The 19,604-nt window shown below is 41.7% G+C and overlaps 1 protein-coding gene across 2 annotated transcripts; it reads right to left on the bottom strand.

Annotated features, from left to right (window-relative positions):
* Positions 1 to 1,974: 1,974 nt before the first annotated feature.
* On the bottom strand, positions 1,975 to 7,886 carry LOC308479720 (photoreceptor outer segment membrane glycoprotein 2). Of its 2 annotated transcripts, XM_081010528.1 has the most exons (4): positions 7,572 to 7,886; positions 7,136 to 7,373; positions 4,839 to 5,085; positions 1,975 to 2,755 (listed from the first exon to the last, which is right to left on the bottom strand). In XM_081010528.1, the coding sequence occupies exons 1-4, from the start codon at positions 7,714 to 7,716 to the stop codon at positions 2,495 to 2,497; spliced, it is 891 nt and encodes a 296-aa protein (XP_080866654.1). In that variant the 5' UTR covers positions 7,717 to 7,886; the 3' UTR covers positions 1,975 to 2,494. The 2 variants fall into 2 exon arrangements, with proteins under 2 accessions (XP_080866654.1, XP_080866653.1); XM_081010527.1 differs by having other exon boundaries at positions 7,136 to 7,886.
* Between the last annotated feature and the right edge of the window lie 11,718 nt (positions 7,887 to 19,604).

Here is a 19,604-nt window from a genome sequence, read left to right as displayed (position 1 = left end):
CGAGGTATTGATAGAAACGTTCCATCAAAGGTTCCCAAGGAAACCTCAGCCTGTGGAGAGGTTCCGGAGGGAATACTTTGGGACCACCGATGAGGAGGAGGAGTTGGAAGGATTCCCGGACTCGGAAGGGGAAGGGGAGATGGACTCTGAGGAGGAGGAGTACTTCGAGACCAGGAACCGCAACAGGTGGAGAGAAGTGTTCGAGACATCGGAAGGTGAAGGAAGTTCCTTCTGGGGTTTTGCCTCCTCACCGCCCATAGAGGAGGGGGCGGGAGGGGGTGAAGGGGGCCCTGGAGGGGAGGTGGATGTCAGGGAACTGCCATCGGAAGGAAGGGAGGTGGAAGGGCTCACACAGGTTGGGAGAGACTCAGCAGCTGAAGAGGGAACCAGTAGGGGGAGAAGAGCTGAGCTGAGGGAAAGTGAGCAGGAGGGATGGCTCCGAGACACTTCCAGCGAAAACAGTGGGGAGGTTTCAGGACCTCCTGTAGGGACTCCCACTCCTCGCCGGAAACTGTCACGCAGAGAGTCCAGAAGACGTGTTTCCGTTAAGGAGCTTTTATGTTGGAAGCGATTCCGAAAGCAACCACTGTCGGAATCTGCAAGCGACTGACAGAGCCATGTTTAAGGGGCTCCGTTACAGACAGGTTTGCAAACTTGACCAAACTCTGAGGGACTTGGATTTTACGCACAAGCAGCTCATCGTCCCATCACAGTTACCATTGCTAATAAATATCTATAAAGACTTGAAAGTGTTTTTATTTGATACCTAGTTCTGAATTACATACTGCAAAGTTGCTATCTGTTAGTTGTTATTCACAACATGCACATATTTTAGTTTATGCTAAATTCTATATTGTAAGGTCCACTGTGGTTTCATTTCTGTTCCTGGAACCTTCTTTCTCTCTCTCTCTAACTTCATTATTCGTTTCGGATTTGAGGCCAACCTTTATTCACTTTAGCTCCTTTATGAGGGAGCCCTATTTCAGAATGCAAATCTATAACTGCCCTGAATGATTTGCTTTCAAATTACAAGTTAATAAAAAAAAAAATTATTTATACCCCGCCCTCCCCAGCCAGATAAAAATTTATTTATACCCCACCCTCAGGGCAGCTAACAGCAGTAAAATTACAATAAAAACATAAGGGGGGGAGCAATTTAAAATACAGGTTAAAATGCAATTTTAAATGCAGCCTCATTTTAAAAGTAGCCCATGGATCAAAACCGTAAGGGGAGGGAAACATAAGGGTCAGACTGAGTCCAAACCAAAGGCCAGGCGGAACAGCTCTGTCTTGCAGGCCCTGTGGAAAGATGTCAACTCCCGCAGAGCCCTAGTCTCTTGTGACAGAGCGTTCCACCAAGTTGGGGCCAGAACTGGAAGGATCCTGGCCTTAGTTGAGACCAATCTAACCACCTTGCAGCTTGGGACCTCCAAAGTGTTGTCATTTGTGGACCTTAAGGTCCTCCATGGGGCATACCAGGAGAGACGGGCCCGTAGGTATGTGGGTCCTAGGCCGAGTAGGGCTTTAAAGGTCAAAACCAGCACCTTAAACTTGAACCTGTACTCCACCGGGAGCCAGTGCAGTTGGTAAAGCACTGGATGAATGTGATCCCGTGGCAAGGACCCCATAAGGAGTCTCGCTGCAGCATTCTGCACCCGCTGGAGTTTCTGGGTCAGCTTCAAAGGCAGCCCCGCGTAGAGCGAGTTACAATAATCATGCCTGGAGGTGACCGTCGCATGGATCACTGTGGCCAGATCAGGGCGAGAAAGGTAAGGGGCCAACTGCTTAATACGGCGGAGATGGAAAAACCTGTTAAAGAAACAGGTTTGAAGCATTGTAAGTTCAAAACTTACAGTGACAATAAATTGCATTCAGTTAAGGCAGCCTTACAGCAGTTAAGTGAATAAAGATACTTCTGTCACATTAAGATAAAATATATTCAGATGATATAACAAGCTTTTTTTGTGACGAGAGTGCAGAAAGTGGACTTGGGAATTTTAGAAAGCTGTGCTTTAGGCAGGTACAGTCACTGCAAAATATAGGAACAACTTGACCTACAAAAAGACTGAGCGATAAATGATTTAAAAACCCACCACTCCTAAAGCTATATAGTGTTGAGTCTGTTTCATACAGCAATGCAGTTATCTTCCTGGTGTTCACATTTCATAAACACTGGGCATAACATATTTAGAGTAAAAGAAGGGGGGGAAACATTGCAAATTCCAAACCATCATTCTATGTGCATTGTAAAAGAGAGAGAGAAGAGCTGTGTAGAACTAGGTAACACTGTAAATTCAGAAACTGGGTAAGTACATTGAAGTTCTACCCTCTGCCAGAAGTCCTCATGTTTTGTCTTGTTACCAGGATGTGATTTACTGATTCCATTCTTTGGATTTTCATTTTATTCTCACCTGTGGGGAAAAACGCACAGCAAAAATGCACAGTAGTGACTGTGATGCCAAACCATATTAGAAGTCTTGAGTGCTGCATCCAGTTAAGCTGTGGGGATTGATTTTGTTGGAACATTCTCTGGACCGTGGTTTGCAGTTTTAATGTCCATGTTAGGGTCATTCCCTGAAACCGTTGATATCTGATTAGCCTTGCCAAGATTCTTAATGATGTTGATGTTGTTTTTGGCAGTTTCTACAAAGCTGTTCTCAAGCAACCAACCATCTGAGTCACACTGCGGATCACCCAGGAGGAGAACATTCCTCATTGCTGTTTGAAGGTAACGAACTCCAGTAAGCACAGACAGCTAGAAAGAGAAAAAGAACCAAATTAACATTACAAACCGTTAACCAATGAAAAAAAGAAATAAACGCTTATTAAGAATACTATTATGACCACTGGGAACTGGAATTGCTTAGTGTTGCAATTCTGTTCTTTGTACTGTATTTAAATTATTTACTATTAATGTTTTAATGTTAGGCTTAATGGAATATTTTAGCAATGAATTTCTTGGCTTTCTCAAATTTTATTATACACTAAAAGATGAGGATTTCCAAGTGAAGCATGCTACCAGCGCAGCTAGGTGGTGTCATGCTTTATCTTACATAAAGGGTGGGATATGGCTCACTGAGGGACGCGGGTGGCGCTGTGGTCTAAACCACAGAGCCTAGGGCTTGCCGATCAGAAGGTTGGCGGTTCAAATCCCTGCGACGAGGTGAGCTCCCATTGTTTGGTCCCAGCTCCTGCCCACCTGGCAGTTCAAAAGCATGTCAAGTGCAAGTAGATAAATAGGTACCACTCCGGCGGGAAGGTAAATGGCGTTTCCATGCACTGCTCTGTTTCGCAAGAAGCAGCTTAGTCATGCTGGCCACATGACCTGGAAGCTGTCTGCGGACAAACGCAGAGCGAAATGAGCACCGCAACCTCAGAGTCGTCCACGACTGGACCTAATGGTCAGGGGTACCTTTACCTTTACCTTTACCTTTATGGCTCATTGACAGAGCATCTACTTTGCATGCAGAAGATACCAGGTTCAATCCCCAACATGTCCAGATAGAGCCAGAAAGGAACATATAACACAACACTGATTTTGAGTATTTTCTGCCTCAATCCCTTTCGTACATTTTCGGCCCTTCATACCTGAAGGAGTGTTTCCACCCTCATTGCTCAGCCCAGACACTGAGGTCCAGCTCCATGAGCCTTCTGGTGATTCCCTCACTGCGAGAAGTGAGGTTACAGGGAACCAGGCAGAGGGCCTTCTTGGTAGTGGCGCCTGCGCTGTGGAACGCCCTCCCATCAAATGTCAAGGAAATAAACAACTATCTGACTTTTAGAAGACATCAAGCATAAAAAAAACTTCCCTATACAGGGCTGCCTTCAGATGTTTGATGTCTTACTATGTTTTAACTTATTGGAAGGTGCCCAGAGTGGCTGGGGCAACCCAGTCAGATGGGTGACATATAAATATATTATTATTATTATTATTATTAATAATAATAATAATAATATTATATCTCCTTTTGGTTCACCTTTCTGTGCATTATCTGAATGTATTAACCCCAGGTACACACATTTGAGACCCTTAATTGTTTTCAGAAAGTTAAGTCTGAGGTAATTTAGACTTTGTCCCAATGCCAATTGAAAATTTTAGGAATTATCTAGTGGCGAGGCTACTGTTATTGTGCTTTTAGTCTTCAGCTGGAACCTTTTCTGTCTTGATGTAGCTTTACAGCAAGCATAGTAAGGGATAAAATTGCTGGTATTTTTGGATGCCCCAGACTCAAAAGGTCACTGTTACTTGTGAGCATCATCAGACATAAGAAGCTTTTATTTGTCACAGTCTTGTTATTTGCCCTACATTAAAGGAGACCGTGAAAAGGAGAGGTGTGTTGTTGGAACGTCCTGTTGCCTCCCCCCAAAAAAGAACAAGCTGATGAATTTTAAGGAATCTTATTCTTATCTACTTTAAAGCCTGATGAATATTTAATACTGCATGTTACTTCCTCCATAAACAGTGAGATACACACACACACACACACACACCCCCAACAATTCAATTATATATATATTTTAAAAACCAACAATTCAATTTATATATATATATATATATATATATATATATATATATATATATAAAAAAAAACCAACAATTCAAATCTATTCATATTTCTACACACCCACACCCCTCTGTCCAGCCGAACAAGAGGCACCACAGCTCAAGGGCACATTCCAGTCAGCCCAAAGCATTTATGGTGCTTAAACACATCAGGTCCAGTGAGGGCCATTGCCTATGGAGAGCCTCAAGGGTCAGACAGAAAGGCCTGGAGGACTGCATTCATCATAGCACTTGCGAAACAAGAAGCTCTGAAAGTTGTGCTGTAATATTTTACCTCAAACAACCAGATGAGGAGCACAGTGATACCGATGGATCTCATGATGTCAGTGTAATAATCCAGTAGGGCTTCCCTGCATCCTCTCATCCAAATATTAAGTTCTTCTGTCATAAAATCATAGTTGTAGTGAGCTGTATTGTTTGTTAGCTGATACTGGATGCAGGGCCGGGGTGAGATTGGGTTGCAACAACTGAAGGGGACTCCATCCACCAAGAACTTCCCATCGACGTTGCTTTTTAGGCGGCTGCAACAAAGATGTGGAAAATAGACACTGTGAGAGTAGTAAATAGGTCAGCTTGCTAGTGTGGACACACTCCATCCTTAAAGCACATTCAGGGCACATTTCCTCCCCTCAGAGAATTCCGGGCACTGTTGTTTACCCTTACAATGCCCAGCAATCCTTAACAAATTACAGTGCCCAGAATTCTTTGAGGGGGGACAATGTGTTTAAAATGTGCTTAAAGGTGTCACCTTTGACAGGATTTAACCGTCCAGATGCATTCAGTCTTCTCCTGTGTTACAGATACAGATTTCATGCATCTGGTGAAGTGGACTGTAGTCCACAAAAACCGATGCCGTAATACATTTGTTAGTCTTTAAGTGGCCACAGTACTTGGTTGATGTTGTTTTTGCTGTAACAAACTAGCTTAGCTATTCCTCTGGAAAATGGAAAGTTCACTTGGTGCAAAATAGAGTAGCAAGATCCCTAACTAGGCAGCTAGTAGAACAGCTCATAAACATATCACTTTTACAGCTGAATTGGCTGCTGGTTTGTTTCCAATAAGTTTATTTCTTTTCAATTTGCAAGCAGTGCAGACCTGGGTTTCTGAAGGACCCTCTTATTCTGCATGAAATTGCCCAGCTGTTAAGCTCTTCCTCATATATCTTTCACTGAATTCCCCCACCTTCTTCTACATCCATTGCAGCAGCCTGGATTTAGAATAGTTCCCCCCAGTGAAGCTAGCCTGGCGCTGACCATAATGTCTCTTTGACACAACTGAAGTCCTTTTCATTTGCCCAGGCCTTTTAGGTCTTTTACTCTTGAGCTGAATGTGGTTTTTCCTTGTTTGTGATGCTGCTTCTGAATATTTATTGTGTGTGTTTTGATTTATTTTTAGCACTCTTTTAAAATTGAAAGCAGCCATGTAAGTCTTTGGACTAATAGAGTGGGATAAATAAATAGTTTACAATGGTTTTGTTTATTTCTATATGTCAACAGACTAGGAGCTTATCTTTAAAATTATATTTGTCCTATTTAAATACATTTGCTTTATTAGTTTAACAGCATCACTGTGTGCCATGAGTAATTATGCCTCTACTTCACTCCTGCCTGGTTACCGTCTTGGATGGTTCCCTTCAAAAATGATATTATAGAGCTGGGAAAGGGCAACCAAAATGATCAAGGACTGGGGCACCTCCCCTATGAGGAAAGCTTATAACATTTGGGGCTTTTTAGTTTAGAGAAAAGGTGACTAAGGAGGGCATGACAGAGTGTTTAACAGTATGCATGGCGTAGAGAGGGAGAAGTCGTTATCTCTCATATAGTACTAGAATTCAGAGCCATCCAATGTAGCTGAATGGTAGAAGATTCAGGACAGACCAAAAAAAAGAGCTTCTTCACAGTGCATATGTTTAAACTATGGAATTTGCTTCCACACCACAAGATGTATTGATGAACTCAAATTTGGATGGTTTTTAAAAAGAAGATTAAGCAAAACAATGACAGATAAGGCTAGCCACTGTCAGGGGAAGCATGCCTCTGAATATCAGTCGCTGAGAACCATAAGTGGGAGGACTGCTGTTCCAGTCAGGTCTTACTTGTAAGATTCCCATAAGCATCTGGTTGGCCACTCGAAGAACAGGATGCTGAAGTAGATGAGCCTTTGGCCTGATTCAGTTGGGTTGCTCTTAAATTCATTGCTTTCTCTAGGCTACCATGGCATTCCCTAGTGTTTCCCGGTTGGGAGCCAGTGTGGTGTAGTGGTTAAGAGCGGTAGTAGTCTCGTAATCTGGGGAACCGGGTTAGTGTCTCCGCTCCTCCACATGCAGCTGCTGGGTGACCTTGGGCCAGTCACACTTCTTTGAAGTCTCTCAGCCCCACTCACCTCACAGAGTGTTTGTTGTGGGGGAGGAAGGGAAAGGAGAATGTTAGCCGCTTTGAGACTCCTTAAAGGGAGTGAAAGGCGGGATATCAAATCCAAACTCTTCTTCTTCTTATATACTCAGATTCATTTGCTCAACCAAAACTGATTTTGTGAGACAACATCAAAAAATATTATACATTTAATACTTACTCCTGAACATCCTTTGAAGCCATATCCAGATAGCGAACTGAGACCCACTGAATTTCGAACCAATCCCTGAAACCGTTGTTTCCACAGCATTGGAATCTGATTTGTAATATGTCAATGGTTTTCTTTAAAAAGCACCTTCCAGGAATGTCTGTGTCCTTGTAGAACTTAATAGCGTCCCTCAGCCCCAGATACAGAGATTCCTCCAGTTCATTTCTCATGGTATAACACATGACAGCACCTACCAAAATGCAGAAGGTGAAGCAGAACGTGCAAACAATATAAGGGAGCATAAACAACTTCCATCGGTTGAATTTGTTGGAGTCTGTGCAGTCATAGCAGATTTTACCTCCAAGAAAGTTGATGATGCATGCTACAACCCCTACAGATATTAGCATGTTGGGGACAGAGTTAATATCCCCTTTGCCCATCAACTCACTTCGCTTTCTGAGTTCAATCTTCAGGAAAAGTCCCAGGCTGAACAGAATTACACCAGACACCACAGAAATCCAATTGAGGATCCACAGGATTTGAGCCAATTTGTCTCTCTTGGTTTTGGTGAATTTTACTCTCAGGACAGCCATGGTCACAGTGTTAGGAAAAGAAGTGTTGCTCAACAAAATCTCCTAATCAGATTATCAGGATGCACGGGCAAAGGCCTATAGCAGAAGCCTGTGAAACAGAAAGAGAGAGAGAGATTACTGCCTTTCTCCTGTGTATTAATATAACGTGCATTCTAGCATCCTGTATAGTCTCTTAAGATGTTATCCAAGACTTGCAAGAACTTGCAAGTTCTCACGCCAGTCTCACACTGGGGCTATGTCTTCTGATATATATATATATATATATATATATGCATTATTTGAAAGTAAGTCCCACTGATTTCCATGGAGAATGCTGGTTAGTTCAGGGATGGGGAAACAGTGGCCTTTCAGATGTTGTCACACTCTACTTCTCATCAGCCCTGTTAGCATGGCCAATGGCCGGCGTGGTTGCTGTTGTAGATTCCAATAGCATTTGGGTGGGATTGATTTGAGGCCGATCCAGTAGGGTAGAAACATATTCCTTTGGGCTCATATGGGCTTCCCAAATGAGATAAGGGGGTTAAAACCAGAAATGTGCTAAGCTTTTATTTTTCTCCTCTATTCAATGTTTTGAAAAAGCACTTAAACCAGGGGTAGGCAACCTAAGGCCCGTGGGCCAGATGCGGCCCAATCGCCTTCTCAATCCGCCCTGTGGACGGTCCAGGAATCAGTGTGTTTTTACATGAGTAGAATGTGTCCTTTTATTTAAAATGCATCTCTGGGTTATTTGTGGGGCCTGCCTGGTGTTTTTACATGAGTAGAAAGTGTGCTTTTATTTAAAATGCATCCCTGGATTATTTATGGGGCTTAGGAATTTGTTCATATTTTTTAAAAAAATATAGTCCGGCCCACCACATGGTCTGAGGGACGGTGGACCGGTCCACGGCTGATAAAGGTTGCTGACCCCTGACATAATCTCTACAAAAATTAATGGAGCTCTCAGACAAGGAATGTAGAGAGTGAGGAATTAACACTTTATTGTCAAAAGTATACTTACAAGTTAGGGAAAGGTATGTCCAAAAGTCCTACGTCCTTCAGCTACTTCTAAGTGTGCACCCAATTAGGCAGCTACAGGCACAGGGAGGCTCTGTCCCTGACCTCAGTTTACACTATGTATCTTCCCCACCTGAGCTGCGCACAAGCAGGCAAAGACTCCGCCTCCAAGTAACCTGCTTCTGTTCCTTCTGCTTCAATCCTCTTCTTGTCCTGGGAGACAGTGAGGCAGGAGAGATGGGGGCAGGAGGAGGAGGCATGGAAGCCGTGACTCTATACCAGCCTGACCTATCTCTCCCTCTGCACCTGTTCTTCCCTCTCCAATCCTGCAGCTTCTCCTGCCTCTAACTCTCACCTCCTGGTTGTAACAGGCTCCCCAAGATTACTGATCCCTTCTTCCAAGTCAGTCTCCAACTTCCCTTCTCCTGGTGCCCACTCATCAGTATCCAGCCACCCCTCCTCAGTGTCCAGCCAATCTCTGACACAAAACTAGAATTTCAGAACATGCACCAATAAACTTCAGATGGAAAGGGGGATGTGGCTGCAGGAGCCCAATTCTCTCATATTGACCTCCCTCAACTATTTCATATTCCTGAAGACTCTTCTTCAGGCATAGAACACTCTGTTACTCTTCAGCAAGGCTTTGCCTTGACTGTATTTTAAAGGTAAATTTAGCCATATTTTTGGTGGAAGATGTAATAGAAAACATAATTGCCAACAGTTTAAAACATGTATCAGCAGCCAGTTGTACTTTAAAATGAAAAGCTGTATACTGGTATATAGGCTATGTGGCCCTATAAGAAATATGCTATTTCAAATTGCTTAATTCCATATCTCTAACAAGTTGCAATGGATTGCAATATGAGACATTATTTTGTTTCTCATGACATTAATGTACTGCCTTTGAAAACAAGTTAACCTGCTTCAACTTTTTAATGTTATTTTTGGTAAATATCCACTGCAATGTTACGAATATAAGAAGAGCCTAGATCACACCAAAGGCCTATCTAGTCCACATGCTGTTTTCACAGTGACTGACCAGATGCCTAAGGAAAGCCTGAAAGCATGACTTGAGCAGAATAGCACTTTTCCCACTGGTTTACCCAGCTGCTAGAACACAGGCAATTCTCAGTTTGTGCATGTACCATGCATGCACAACCGTGGGCCATGTTTGGCACTGGAAGAGGGTGGAATGGGTTTATATATGCTCTGCGTGATGACCCAGAATGTAATCCCTACGTAAATAGGATGTTGCCTGTACTGCCTTTGTTAGTGGAGGCAGAACATAGACACCATGGCTAGTAGCAATTGATAGACCATTAATTTGTCTAATTCTCCTTTAAAACAATCCAAATTGGTGGTCCTCACCACTACATCCAATGGAAGCAAGGTCCATAGTTTAACGATGTACTGCGTGAAGAAGTTCTTCCTTTTGTTTGTTCTGAATCTTCCAACACTCAGCTCATAGTGTTATGAGAGAAGAGGAAAACTTATCCCACTTCACTTTCTTTGCAGCATACAAAACCTTACATACCTCTATCATATTCCCTGTTAGTTGCCTTTTTACTAAACCACTTGATAATTTGGGTTGCCCTTTTCCGGCCCTCTTCCAGTATCCTTTTTGAAATAAGGCAACTAGAACTATACACAGCATTCCTAGTGTTTTCACACCATAGATTTTTTGTAATGGCGTTATCTTGGCGGCGTTATCTTCAGTTCCTTTCCTAATGGCCCCTCACATGGAATTCTGATTAAAGCTCTGCTTGATTTAAGCAACGTATTGGTTTCTTACTCGAGACACTGTAAAATAAGAAAAGTAAGTCTGACGATGGCAGTTTTATTTTGAATCCTTTCCCCAATGATTCCAAACATGGAATTTGCTTTCTTCGCAGTTGCTGCACACTGTTATAATTAACGATAGTTCACCCTGGGTAGGAACTGTATGATCAGGCTAATCAAGGGTAGGGGGCAATAACACGCAGCACAACCACATCCCACCAAGCAGAGCTGGTGTGGATGGGAAACATCAAGATAGATTTCATAGGCATAAAATTGAAAGGGCTGATGTGTGAACAAAGGCACAAAAATGTGCACAAAGAGGAAACAGTGAGCTGCATATGCACAAACAATGGCAAAAGCTTATATGGCAAAAGATGTGATGGGGAAAGTGCTTTTTTAGGGGCTCATACAAAACTGACAACAAATAGATTGCTGTTATCCTTTGAGGAGTAAGGCATGGGAGATAAGAATTCACAAGCACAAGATAATAATTTACCTTATACAGTGAAATGTGCAGGTTTTGTTGCTGTTTGTTGACCGCAGAATTAAATATTTTGCAGTTGCTATAAAAAATTATTTGAACTCCAAGATTGTATTTAGCTTTCACATACAGTACTTCTGATTTATATTTCACCATCTTTTTTAAAAAATAGCAAACAATTTATTAACTGTGTGTGTGTGTGTGTGTGTGTGTGTGTGTGTGTATATATATATATATATATATATATATATATATGTGCCATTTAAAAACGAGTGCTTTTTATAGGCACACTAGGAATGGCATTTTTTGAGCAATCAAGCTGCAATTGTGTAACAATGCTCTCTAGTTGAAGCAATTGATTCATGTCATTTGGAATAACTATTCACAGCATTGGGTGCTTATGGAAACTCATGGCCTCCAGCGTTTGTCCTTGAGAGCTCTTCCCTGTCTTCCGTCTGCTTTATGTAATTTAGTTATCATTATTAATCCATTTGCAAAAGCTATTTTCGAAGTATGGACGAACCGGGCACAAAAGCTAGCCCCTCCAATTTCCCCTTTAATCCCAGCTTTAAAATCATTTGTTATTCTTTGACAAGGAAAAATGTCATCAATTTGCAACATGGGAAAACAGAGGTCTACATGCAATTATGGACTTATTAGATAAAGGTCAGCTTCTCTCAGGGGAGCAACATTTTTCTAAATGTAATAATGCACATATAAAATGGTTCTACCAGATATTTCAGGTGCACCACCTAACTACTAATTCTATCATATAAGCTACTCACATTCTTATACAATTGGATTATCTTATTTATTGCAATTTAGACTGAACAGGAGCCTTTGTCCCAGGCCAAAAAGTATGAAGTACAATTATTCTAGGCAAGGTAAGTGCAATTGTACACTATGATCCACTGGGAAAGTATGTTATGTCTACCTTTATCAGTAACCAGGAACATTTTACTTTTTATTGCAACATCAAATGTAAACCAAGTAACACCAATACCCAATTGCCAAATTTATGGTAAATTAATTTAAGCATTGTAAAATACTTTATCCATTATGTATTAATTGCGAATTAATTATATCCACTGAAAATGTTGATTTATAAAATTGTTCTTAAGGAAAATATTACTATTTGTTGAGTTCATTTTGATTTGTTGCCTTGTCAGTTGAAAATCGCTTCAGAATTGCATATATAACATAAGGTACTTTTTGATTTTCCTAATTTTATTTTCTGTTATTATTTGTGTGCTGTTATATGTAATCAATGAAAAATTAGGTATGGGCTCAAGTATTGCTTCTTTGGGTCCTTCAGGAAGAGCAATGAGATATACATTTAATAAACAAACTGAAAATATATTTATTAAATTGTTTTTGAGAGAAACAGAGGGTGTATGTACAACTTGGAAGATCGTGAGACTCTTAATCTCAGAGTCATGGATTCCAACCCCACTTTGGGTGAAAAATTCCTGCATGGCAGGGGATTGGACTAGATGATCTAGTCCAACTACCAGACTTTTAGAAGACATCTGAAGGCAGCCCTGTTTAGAGAAGCTTTTAATGTTTGATGCATTACTGTATTTTAATATTTTGTTGGAAGCCTCCCAGAGTGGCTGGGGAAGCCCAGCCAGATGGGTGTGGTATAGATAAGTTGTTATTATTATTATTATTATTATTATTATTATTATTATTATAGATGATCCTTGTGATTCCTTCCAACTCTGCAAGTCTATGTCTCTGACTTGGGAGGCAGACATCTGATCAGTAGCTTGCTTCTGCTCCAAAGCCCATTCAACAGGCCCATATTAAGGGGAGTAAAATTGGGGTATTGCCCCAGGCGGCAGTTTAGGAGGGCAGCCTGGTTTGTTCTCTGCTAGAAGAAGGGAAGGAGGGAAGCAGATAGGTAAGGAATGCATAGGAGGAGGGGTGAAGCTGGCCAGGGGCGGCAGCAGCAGAAAGAACAGCCAGGAAAGTAACACCGAGCGGAGGAACTATTTGGAAAATCCTGCACTCTTAACCATGTCTTCTTAGAAGCACTGGTGGAGAAAGGGGGGTGCAGGGGTGCGACTCGCCCCAGGTGTCATCCCTGGGGGGGGTGACATCGCCGCCCCGCCCCCCTGGGACGCAGCTAGCTTCGCATCGGCTTAGAAGCATGCCTTATTAAATTAAGTGGGGCTTACTCCCAGGTAAATGGAGTTAGGCACACTGCCTCCTCTATTTGTGCTAGGGAAAGGAGTTGTAATACAATGCATTGTCCTGCCCAAGTGCAGTGTGTATAACATTGATGTAAGGTATTATATGTCGAAGTGTGCTGTTTACACGCTTGCGTGCACACACATATTGGACTGTTTCTCAACCAGGCACATGCCTGTAGGAGACATATGTTGCTGCCAGCCTGGTGACTTGAGAAATTTCCAGGAGTGCTAAATATTTAGAAACAGTCAGGTGTATTCCAGTGCTGGTGCTCACTTTATATACAGCTCATCCAAATGGGAATTTGGAGACTGAAATCTACAAGGGACTTGTTTACAAAGATTCAAAATGTTATTTCACAGAATTAGAAAGTGTGCCCCCCCAATACATTGTAATCAATCACAGACACTATTGGATATGTTTCTTTTTTCTTTTTTAGAGATAGGTCAGTTGTAAAAATATTGCATTTAGTATCCCTCAAAACTGAACTTCAAATGTGAAAGGATCAGATTCTTAAGTTTTATCTCTAAAACCAGGTACAAATGAGGCTGGGGATCTTATGTGGACTTTAAAAAGAAGTTAATATCACTTGAAGGAGACCTGAATCAGATCAAGACTAGAGACCTATGGGTGGAGGAGAAGATCCTTTGTCATCTTCCTATTAAAACCACCCCATTATCTGATAAACCACAGATAATTAATGATAACCAAGCAGGTGAGGAGGGGGGAAGTTAGCCCTTTACTTCTCTGCTGCCACCCTGGAGAAAATATTTAATTTGGAGGTGTGGTTGCACTGGGAATTTATCACTGGTGCCAACTGCCGGATTTCTTCCCAAAGTCAATGCAAGTTTCAGAAGGGGTAAGCACCGCACCCTAGCTCAGTGGGAGAACAACTAGTTTGTATCTCCAAGTTGGGCTAGGAGAAAACCCTGGAGATCTCCTCCCAGTCTGTATTGGCAATACTGAGCTAATTGACAATGTGTTAATTAATTATTTGCCAAACTTTATCCAGCTTTTCTTCAAAGAAAGCTTGGGTTGGTTAGGCTTCCCTGGAAGTCTCCCATCTAAGTATTAGATGCAGATTTGCTTAACTTGATTAAAATAGTGAGGGGAAATCCACCCTGATCATTACTGTACTTAAAAACCTGTTAAGGTGCAACCAAGCCATAAGCATTGTAAAAGGCTTCCTGCAGGAATATTTCAGGACCTGTGGCTTCCTACAAGAGTTCTCAGTTAGGGAGAGGTGGAGAGCAGTGCAGACTTTTGCCCTAGACGGCAAAATCTGTAGATCCGGCACTGCCATTCGAACTGTTTTGGCCAAACTGTAAACAGGCACTGCTGAAATGCTTCCATTGCTGGGGTTTTTCCACAGACTTGTCATATACATAAATTAATATCAGCGCAGTAATAGAGGGGCTGTGATGTCATAGGTACCTGTAATGGTTGCATAGTTTCTTTACATTTCCTTTTTTAAAAAAGGATTTTAACGAATATTATCTATCACTCTGGAACGATGACTGTGTTTGTCAAGTAGAGATTGCAGAGGAAAGCCTTGCTGTTCATCGTAAAGGCCTTTGGCTATACATAGGTAAAGTGATTGATGAAGATGAAGATTAAATACTTTTTATTTTGACAACACTTTCCCTGGAGTTATCCAAATAATGGACACTTTCTGTTTATTCTACAATTGCCATTGGGTACTGTCCATCACAATCCTAACCATATCTACTCAGAAGGAAGTCCTATTGAGTATTCCTCACATCATTGCCCCCTACCCATGAGAGTGAAGCTCCTCTCACTGTAGAAAATGGACTAAATAATGAGGAGCTGCAGAAGGACACCTTAAGTGTTTGAAAGCAGAAACAAACAACGGGCTGCTAAAGATGTGGCTGTCTTGATGTAAAACAAATAGGTACCCAAGACAGCAATGATTTTGTGTAAGTGGGCAAACATTTCACTTATGCTTTGACTAATGATAGATACTGTATTATGTAATCATCCGGATGGGAATCATTTAAGGGGACAGTTTTGTAGAGCAAGAAAAACCTTTATTGGTGCTAGAGTTATTGATGGTTTATCATTCCAGAGAAAGAGAAATACCTTTGTAAATAGCTGACCATTCATCACCTTGCCAGTTCATAAGGTTTTGCAGCTAGCTTGTACATCTATTTTATCTTCCAGGAAGAGCTGTGGGCTAAATAGAGAACTCTTGGTTGCAGCAACAAGGCTTCACAGGCAGATTTCCCTCATGACGCCTTTACCAGTGCTTGTATATATGTAAGCAAAACAAAGACTACAAAGCCACTGTAAGCTCTCACCGTAAGTTCATTCAAAGAAATTAAACACTGTAGTGCTCTTCCTAGACTTCTTGCCACTCAGGGAAGTGGCAGGTTCATAACAATTTGGTGAAGTGGCATGGTAACATGGTAATTTGGCAGAAGTTATGGACCATCTGCTTGTAATTCTGAACTTCGCTTTGTAATTGCTGGTGCATAGAGGCTGTGTCTGTACATCAAACCAAACCATCATTTAGAGTAGTGTGCATGAACTAAAATGAACCTGAGTGAGCTGCGACCCACAATCCACACATCCTCCTGCACAAGTGGGAGGACGCCTCAGTAGTGTTTACTGTCATTTCCTCCGAATTTTGCCATGCCATGACATCTGGACAAGGGATTGAAGTACAGTGGTACCTCTGGTTACGTACTTAATTCGTTCTGGAGGTCTGTTCTTAACTTGAAACTGTTCTTAACCTGAAGCACCACTTTAGCTAATGGGGCCTCCTGTTGCTGCCGTGCCGCCGAAGCACGATTTCTGTTCTCATCCTGAAGCAAAATTCTTAACCCGAGGTACTATTTCTGGGTTAGCGGAGTCTGTAACCTGAAGTGTCTGTAACCTGAAGAGTATGTAACCTGAGGTACCACTGTATATTAAAAAAAATCCTGGTTAGTTTCAGCTGGCCTATTGAATTGAAGTTGGGTTCTTTGGAAACTGACTAGAGTTTGTTACAACCCATTATCCCTGGTGTGATCAACACAGAAAGCCAAAATTTGGGGGAGATGAAAGTAAATGCTGCTGAGGTCCTCCTCCCTGCAGGAAGAGGAGAGGGGAGAGCTTGTGGATGTTATGCCTAAACCACTAATAGGGCCATGGGTGTAGCCAGGATTTTTGTTAGGGGGTGGGCCTTTTGTTAGGGGGGCAGAACCTCAGTTAGCTATGTATTTTTATTGATTTGGGAGGGGGTAGCTGCCCCTCCCAGCCCCCTGGCAACACCCATGAATAGGGCCCTAAAGAAGATGAATTGTTTTACCCATAAGGTGTCCTAAGTGTAATGTTCCCATTGGATCTGCAGGTCTTTCAGTCATGTTGACATGTAATATATATTTGATATATGAAGAGACCACGATAGTTTCTTAAAGATAATTGAGATATACTTTTGGAAACCACTAAAATTGCCTTATGCCTGAGTTATTGCTTAGAAACAATCGACCTAAATGGAAATATTGTTATAAATTAATCTTAAAGTTTGGGATTGTAAATCTGATACATAAAATTGGGCTTGTAAATCTGATAATAAACAACCTGATCCCATCAATTCACTATTCAAGGATGGCTGTCTGCAGTGCTATGATTTTGATTCCCCAGGAGGAGCAAAGGTACTCTAAATGGTTTGCAAATTTGTGCTGTATGAGAGTACATAGTTAGATAACGTTAAGTATTGCAAATCCATTTTTGTGAATAGGTCTTCAAATAAATGTATTTCTTTTACTAGCCTTTTTATCATTCCAGATAAACTTTATAGATTACAAGTGCATCACAGTTAAAGGCTTTTTGAAGACAATCAAAGCACAAACATTAGATTGCCTTTGCAGTCTAATGTTTGTGCTTTGCAGTAAAAACTAAACAAAAACAACATTGCAGTGTCCTATATTGTCTGCATATAATGCTATCCTTTAAGTCTGTAATCCTATACACACCTGGGAAGTTCCCTTGAATAAATGTGGCTTACTTCCAAGTAGACATGCATAGGATTATGCTGCACGCATTAGGTTCTACCTGGAAAATAGAAATAATTGAGCTTTTATTTCTATTGACCCTTTGGAGGCAACACTTGTCTGTTTAAATTGCTAGGGAGTATTAGCAACCTCATATTTTTTATTACGCCTGTGTTCAATAATCACAAATCCCTTTCCTTTCTCTCTCTCTCTGGAATAGCTATATTCTGTTAATGAAGAAAAACTGAGAAATACATTTTTCTTTTTTAAAAAGCAAAGCTGGCGTACAACCAATATGGACCTTCTTCTTTTTTCCATTGTTGATACTTTTCCTCATCCAGACTGCAATTCTATATGCACTTATCATGGAAGGAGCTTCATTGAAATGCATAGGAACTGTCCTGTTGTTAAACATGCACTTCGAAAACGGTACCAAATGCAACATGTTGCAGCATTTTCATCCTTCTGCTATTCCTATATTAAATCACACTCCAGACAGTTTCTTTTAGACAGAGCTACATCGGACACAAATTTACCAGCAAAACGGAAAGTAAAAAGGCTGCTTCAAAATACAATATAGCAATGAGGCACAGATTAGATTTAGTAAGGGTAGAGAGAAAAGGTTTTTTCCACACATATGTGCTTCTTTAAAACGAAAAGTTGATGGGAATAAAGCCACTAACCTGTTTTAGTGCTCTGAGCATCTTCTCAGAGTGGGCGCTTGGTGCAGTGTGGCCAGTTTTGGAGGGGAGGCTGAATCCCCCAGCCTCAGGACGGTTTGGCTCCTGTCACATCAGTGCTGCACTTGAGAGGACAGACAGAGAAAATGGTTTCTCTGTGCCAGCCCTTGCTAATCCCCGCTGCATCCCTAATCATGCCTAAGAGATTTATTGTAGGAGACTTATGTCTTCATGTTAAACCCTGCAAAACATGCCACTTAACCAAATGTAATTTGAAACCCCTGTGGTTGCTCTCAGGGCACCCACTTTCACCTGTTTCCCCACCACCACCAGTCTTCACAAATCCATTGGCTGCCCTTAGATTTCTGTATTAAAGCCCTCATAAGAAAAATTTGATTTAGGTTAGGTTGTGTTCACTCTCCCGTTTACTGTACATTCACTGTGATTTCAGTGCTGCGTTTTTAATCCATGTTACATGACATTATCCAAAAAATTGTGTGTTTCCTGTGCTTTGTTATAAGATATTGCCGTTTGATGAGTTGTTTCTCAAAAGCATCATGCTGAAGTGAACACCTTTGCATAGGGTAAGGAGACATGCCTGCCTTGTCCTCTCATTTGATCTTTTATTTTTCCTCCAAAGGGAATAATTTTTGGGCAAAACCATCACATGTGTACTAGGGAGCCAGTCCAGTTTTACGGCTTGTGCTCTTGGTAGCCTTTGCTTGCCTCCAATAAAATAACGAAACCTGGGCATAAATAAGGATAGTGAAGTAGAGAGACTGGAGACAAAGCTGGGGCTCAAAACAACACACAGGGTTTTCTTTCAGAAGCATGAATTTGCTGTATTTGCAGACTGGCAGGGGGGTATCAGTTTGCTTCTCCATTTGGGTTGCCTAATCTAATGGCGGACGTTTTGCTGGAAACCACTGTTATGGAAGTGGAGCCTGCAAGTTATACCAAAAGGAATCTAGACAGATTGCTATTCAGAAAGGGACAATTCCTTCTTTTGGAAAACCATTCAGAAACCTTAACTCTGTATAGCACTTGAAACATTTGTCTACCAAAATACCCCGCTCAGGAATCAGGGCTAGGAAGGGCTTCAAATGCCTTAAGGCAAATAATGAATAATGTATGCGCTACTGTTTTGTTGACTCCTGTCGTTATTAGCAGTGAAAGACACAAAACAATAGATGGCAGTATTGGCATGAATATCCACTTGTGTGTTTTACTTTAAAAATTCTTCCCCAGCCAGTGTCCAAATTCTCTCTGCTGGTAGCCCTGCCATTTGTCTCTACTTCCCTGCTTCTCACCTGTCATCTAACTGTATTGTTGTTATTGTTGTTTAGTCGTTTAGTCGTGTCCGACTCTTCGTGACCCCATGGACCAGAGCACGCCAGGCACTCCAGTCTTCCACTGCCTCCCGCAGTTTGGTCAAACTCATGCTGGTAGCTTCAAGAACACTATCCAACCATCTCGTCCTCTGTCGTCCCCTTCTCCTTGTGCCCTCCATCTTTCCCAACATCAGGGTCTTTTCCAGGGAGTCTTCGCTTCTCATGAGGTAGCCAAAGTATTGGAGCCTCAGCTTCACGATCTGTCCTTCCAGTGAGCACTCAGGGCTGATTTCCTTAAGAATGGATAGGTTTGATCTTCTTGCAGTCCATGGGACTCTCAAGAGTCTCCTCCAGCACCATAATTCAAAAGCATCAATTCTTCGGCGATCAGTCTCTTTATGCTCCAGCTCTCACTTCCATACATCACTACTGGTCT

This window comes from Podarcis pityusensis, assembly GCF_964106645.2.
Source record: "Podarcis pityusensis genome assembly, chromosome: 1".
Classification (NCBI taxonomy): Eukaryota; Metazoa; Chordata; class Lepidosauria; order Squamata; family Lacertidae; genus Podarcis; species Podarcis pityusensis.
Note: the sequence above shows the minus strand (reverse complement) of the source record. Positions and strands in the feature narration are given on the sequence as shown.

Coding starts and splice junctions, on each gene's coding strand:
- LOC308479720 (XM_081010527.1), bottom strand. CDS start 7,716: ATGGCTGTCCTGAGAGTAAAATTCACCAAAACCAAGAGAGACAAATTG. Junction 5,086..7,135: donor GCTTCAAAGGATGTTCAGGA/GTAAGTATTAAA, acceptor TCTTTGTTGCAG/CCGCCTAAAAAGCAACGTCG. Junction 2,756..4,838: donor TCCTCATCTGGTTGTTTGAG/GTAAAATATTAC, acceptor TTCTCTTTCTAG/CTGTCTGTGCTTACTGGAGT.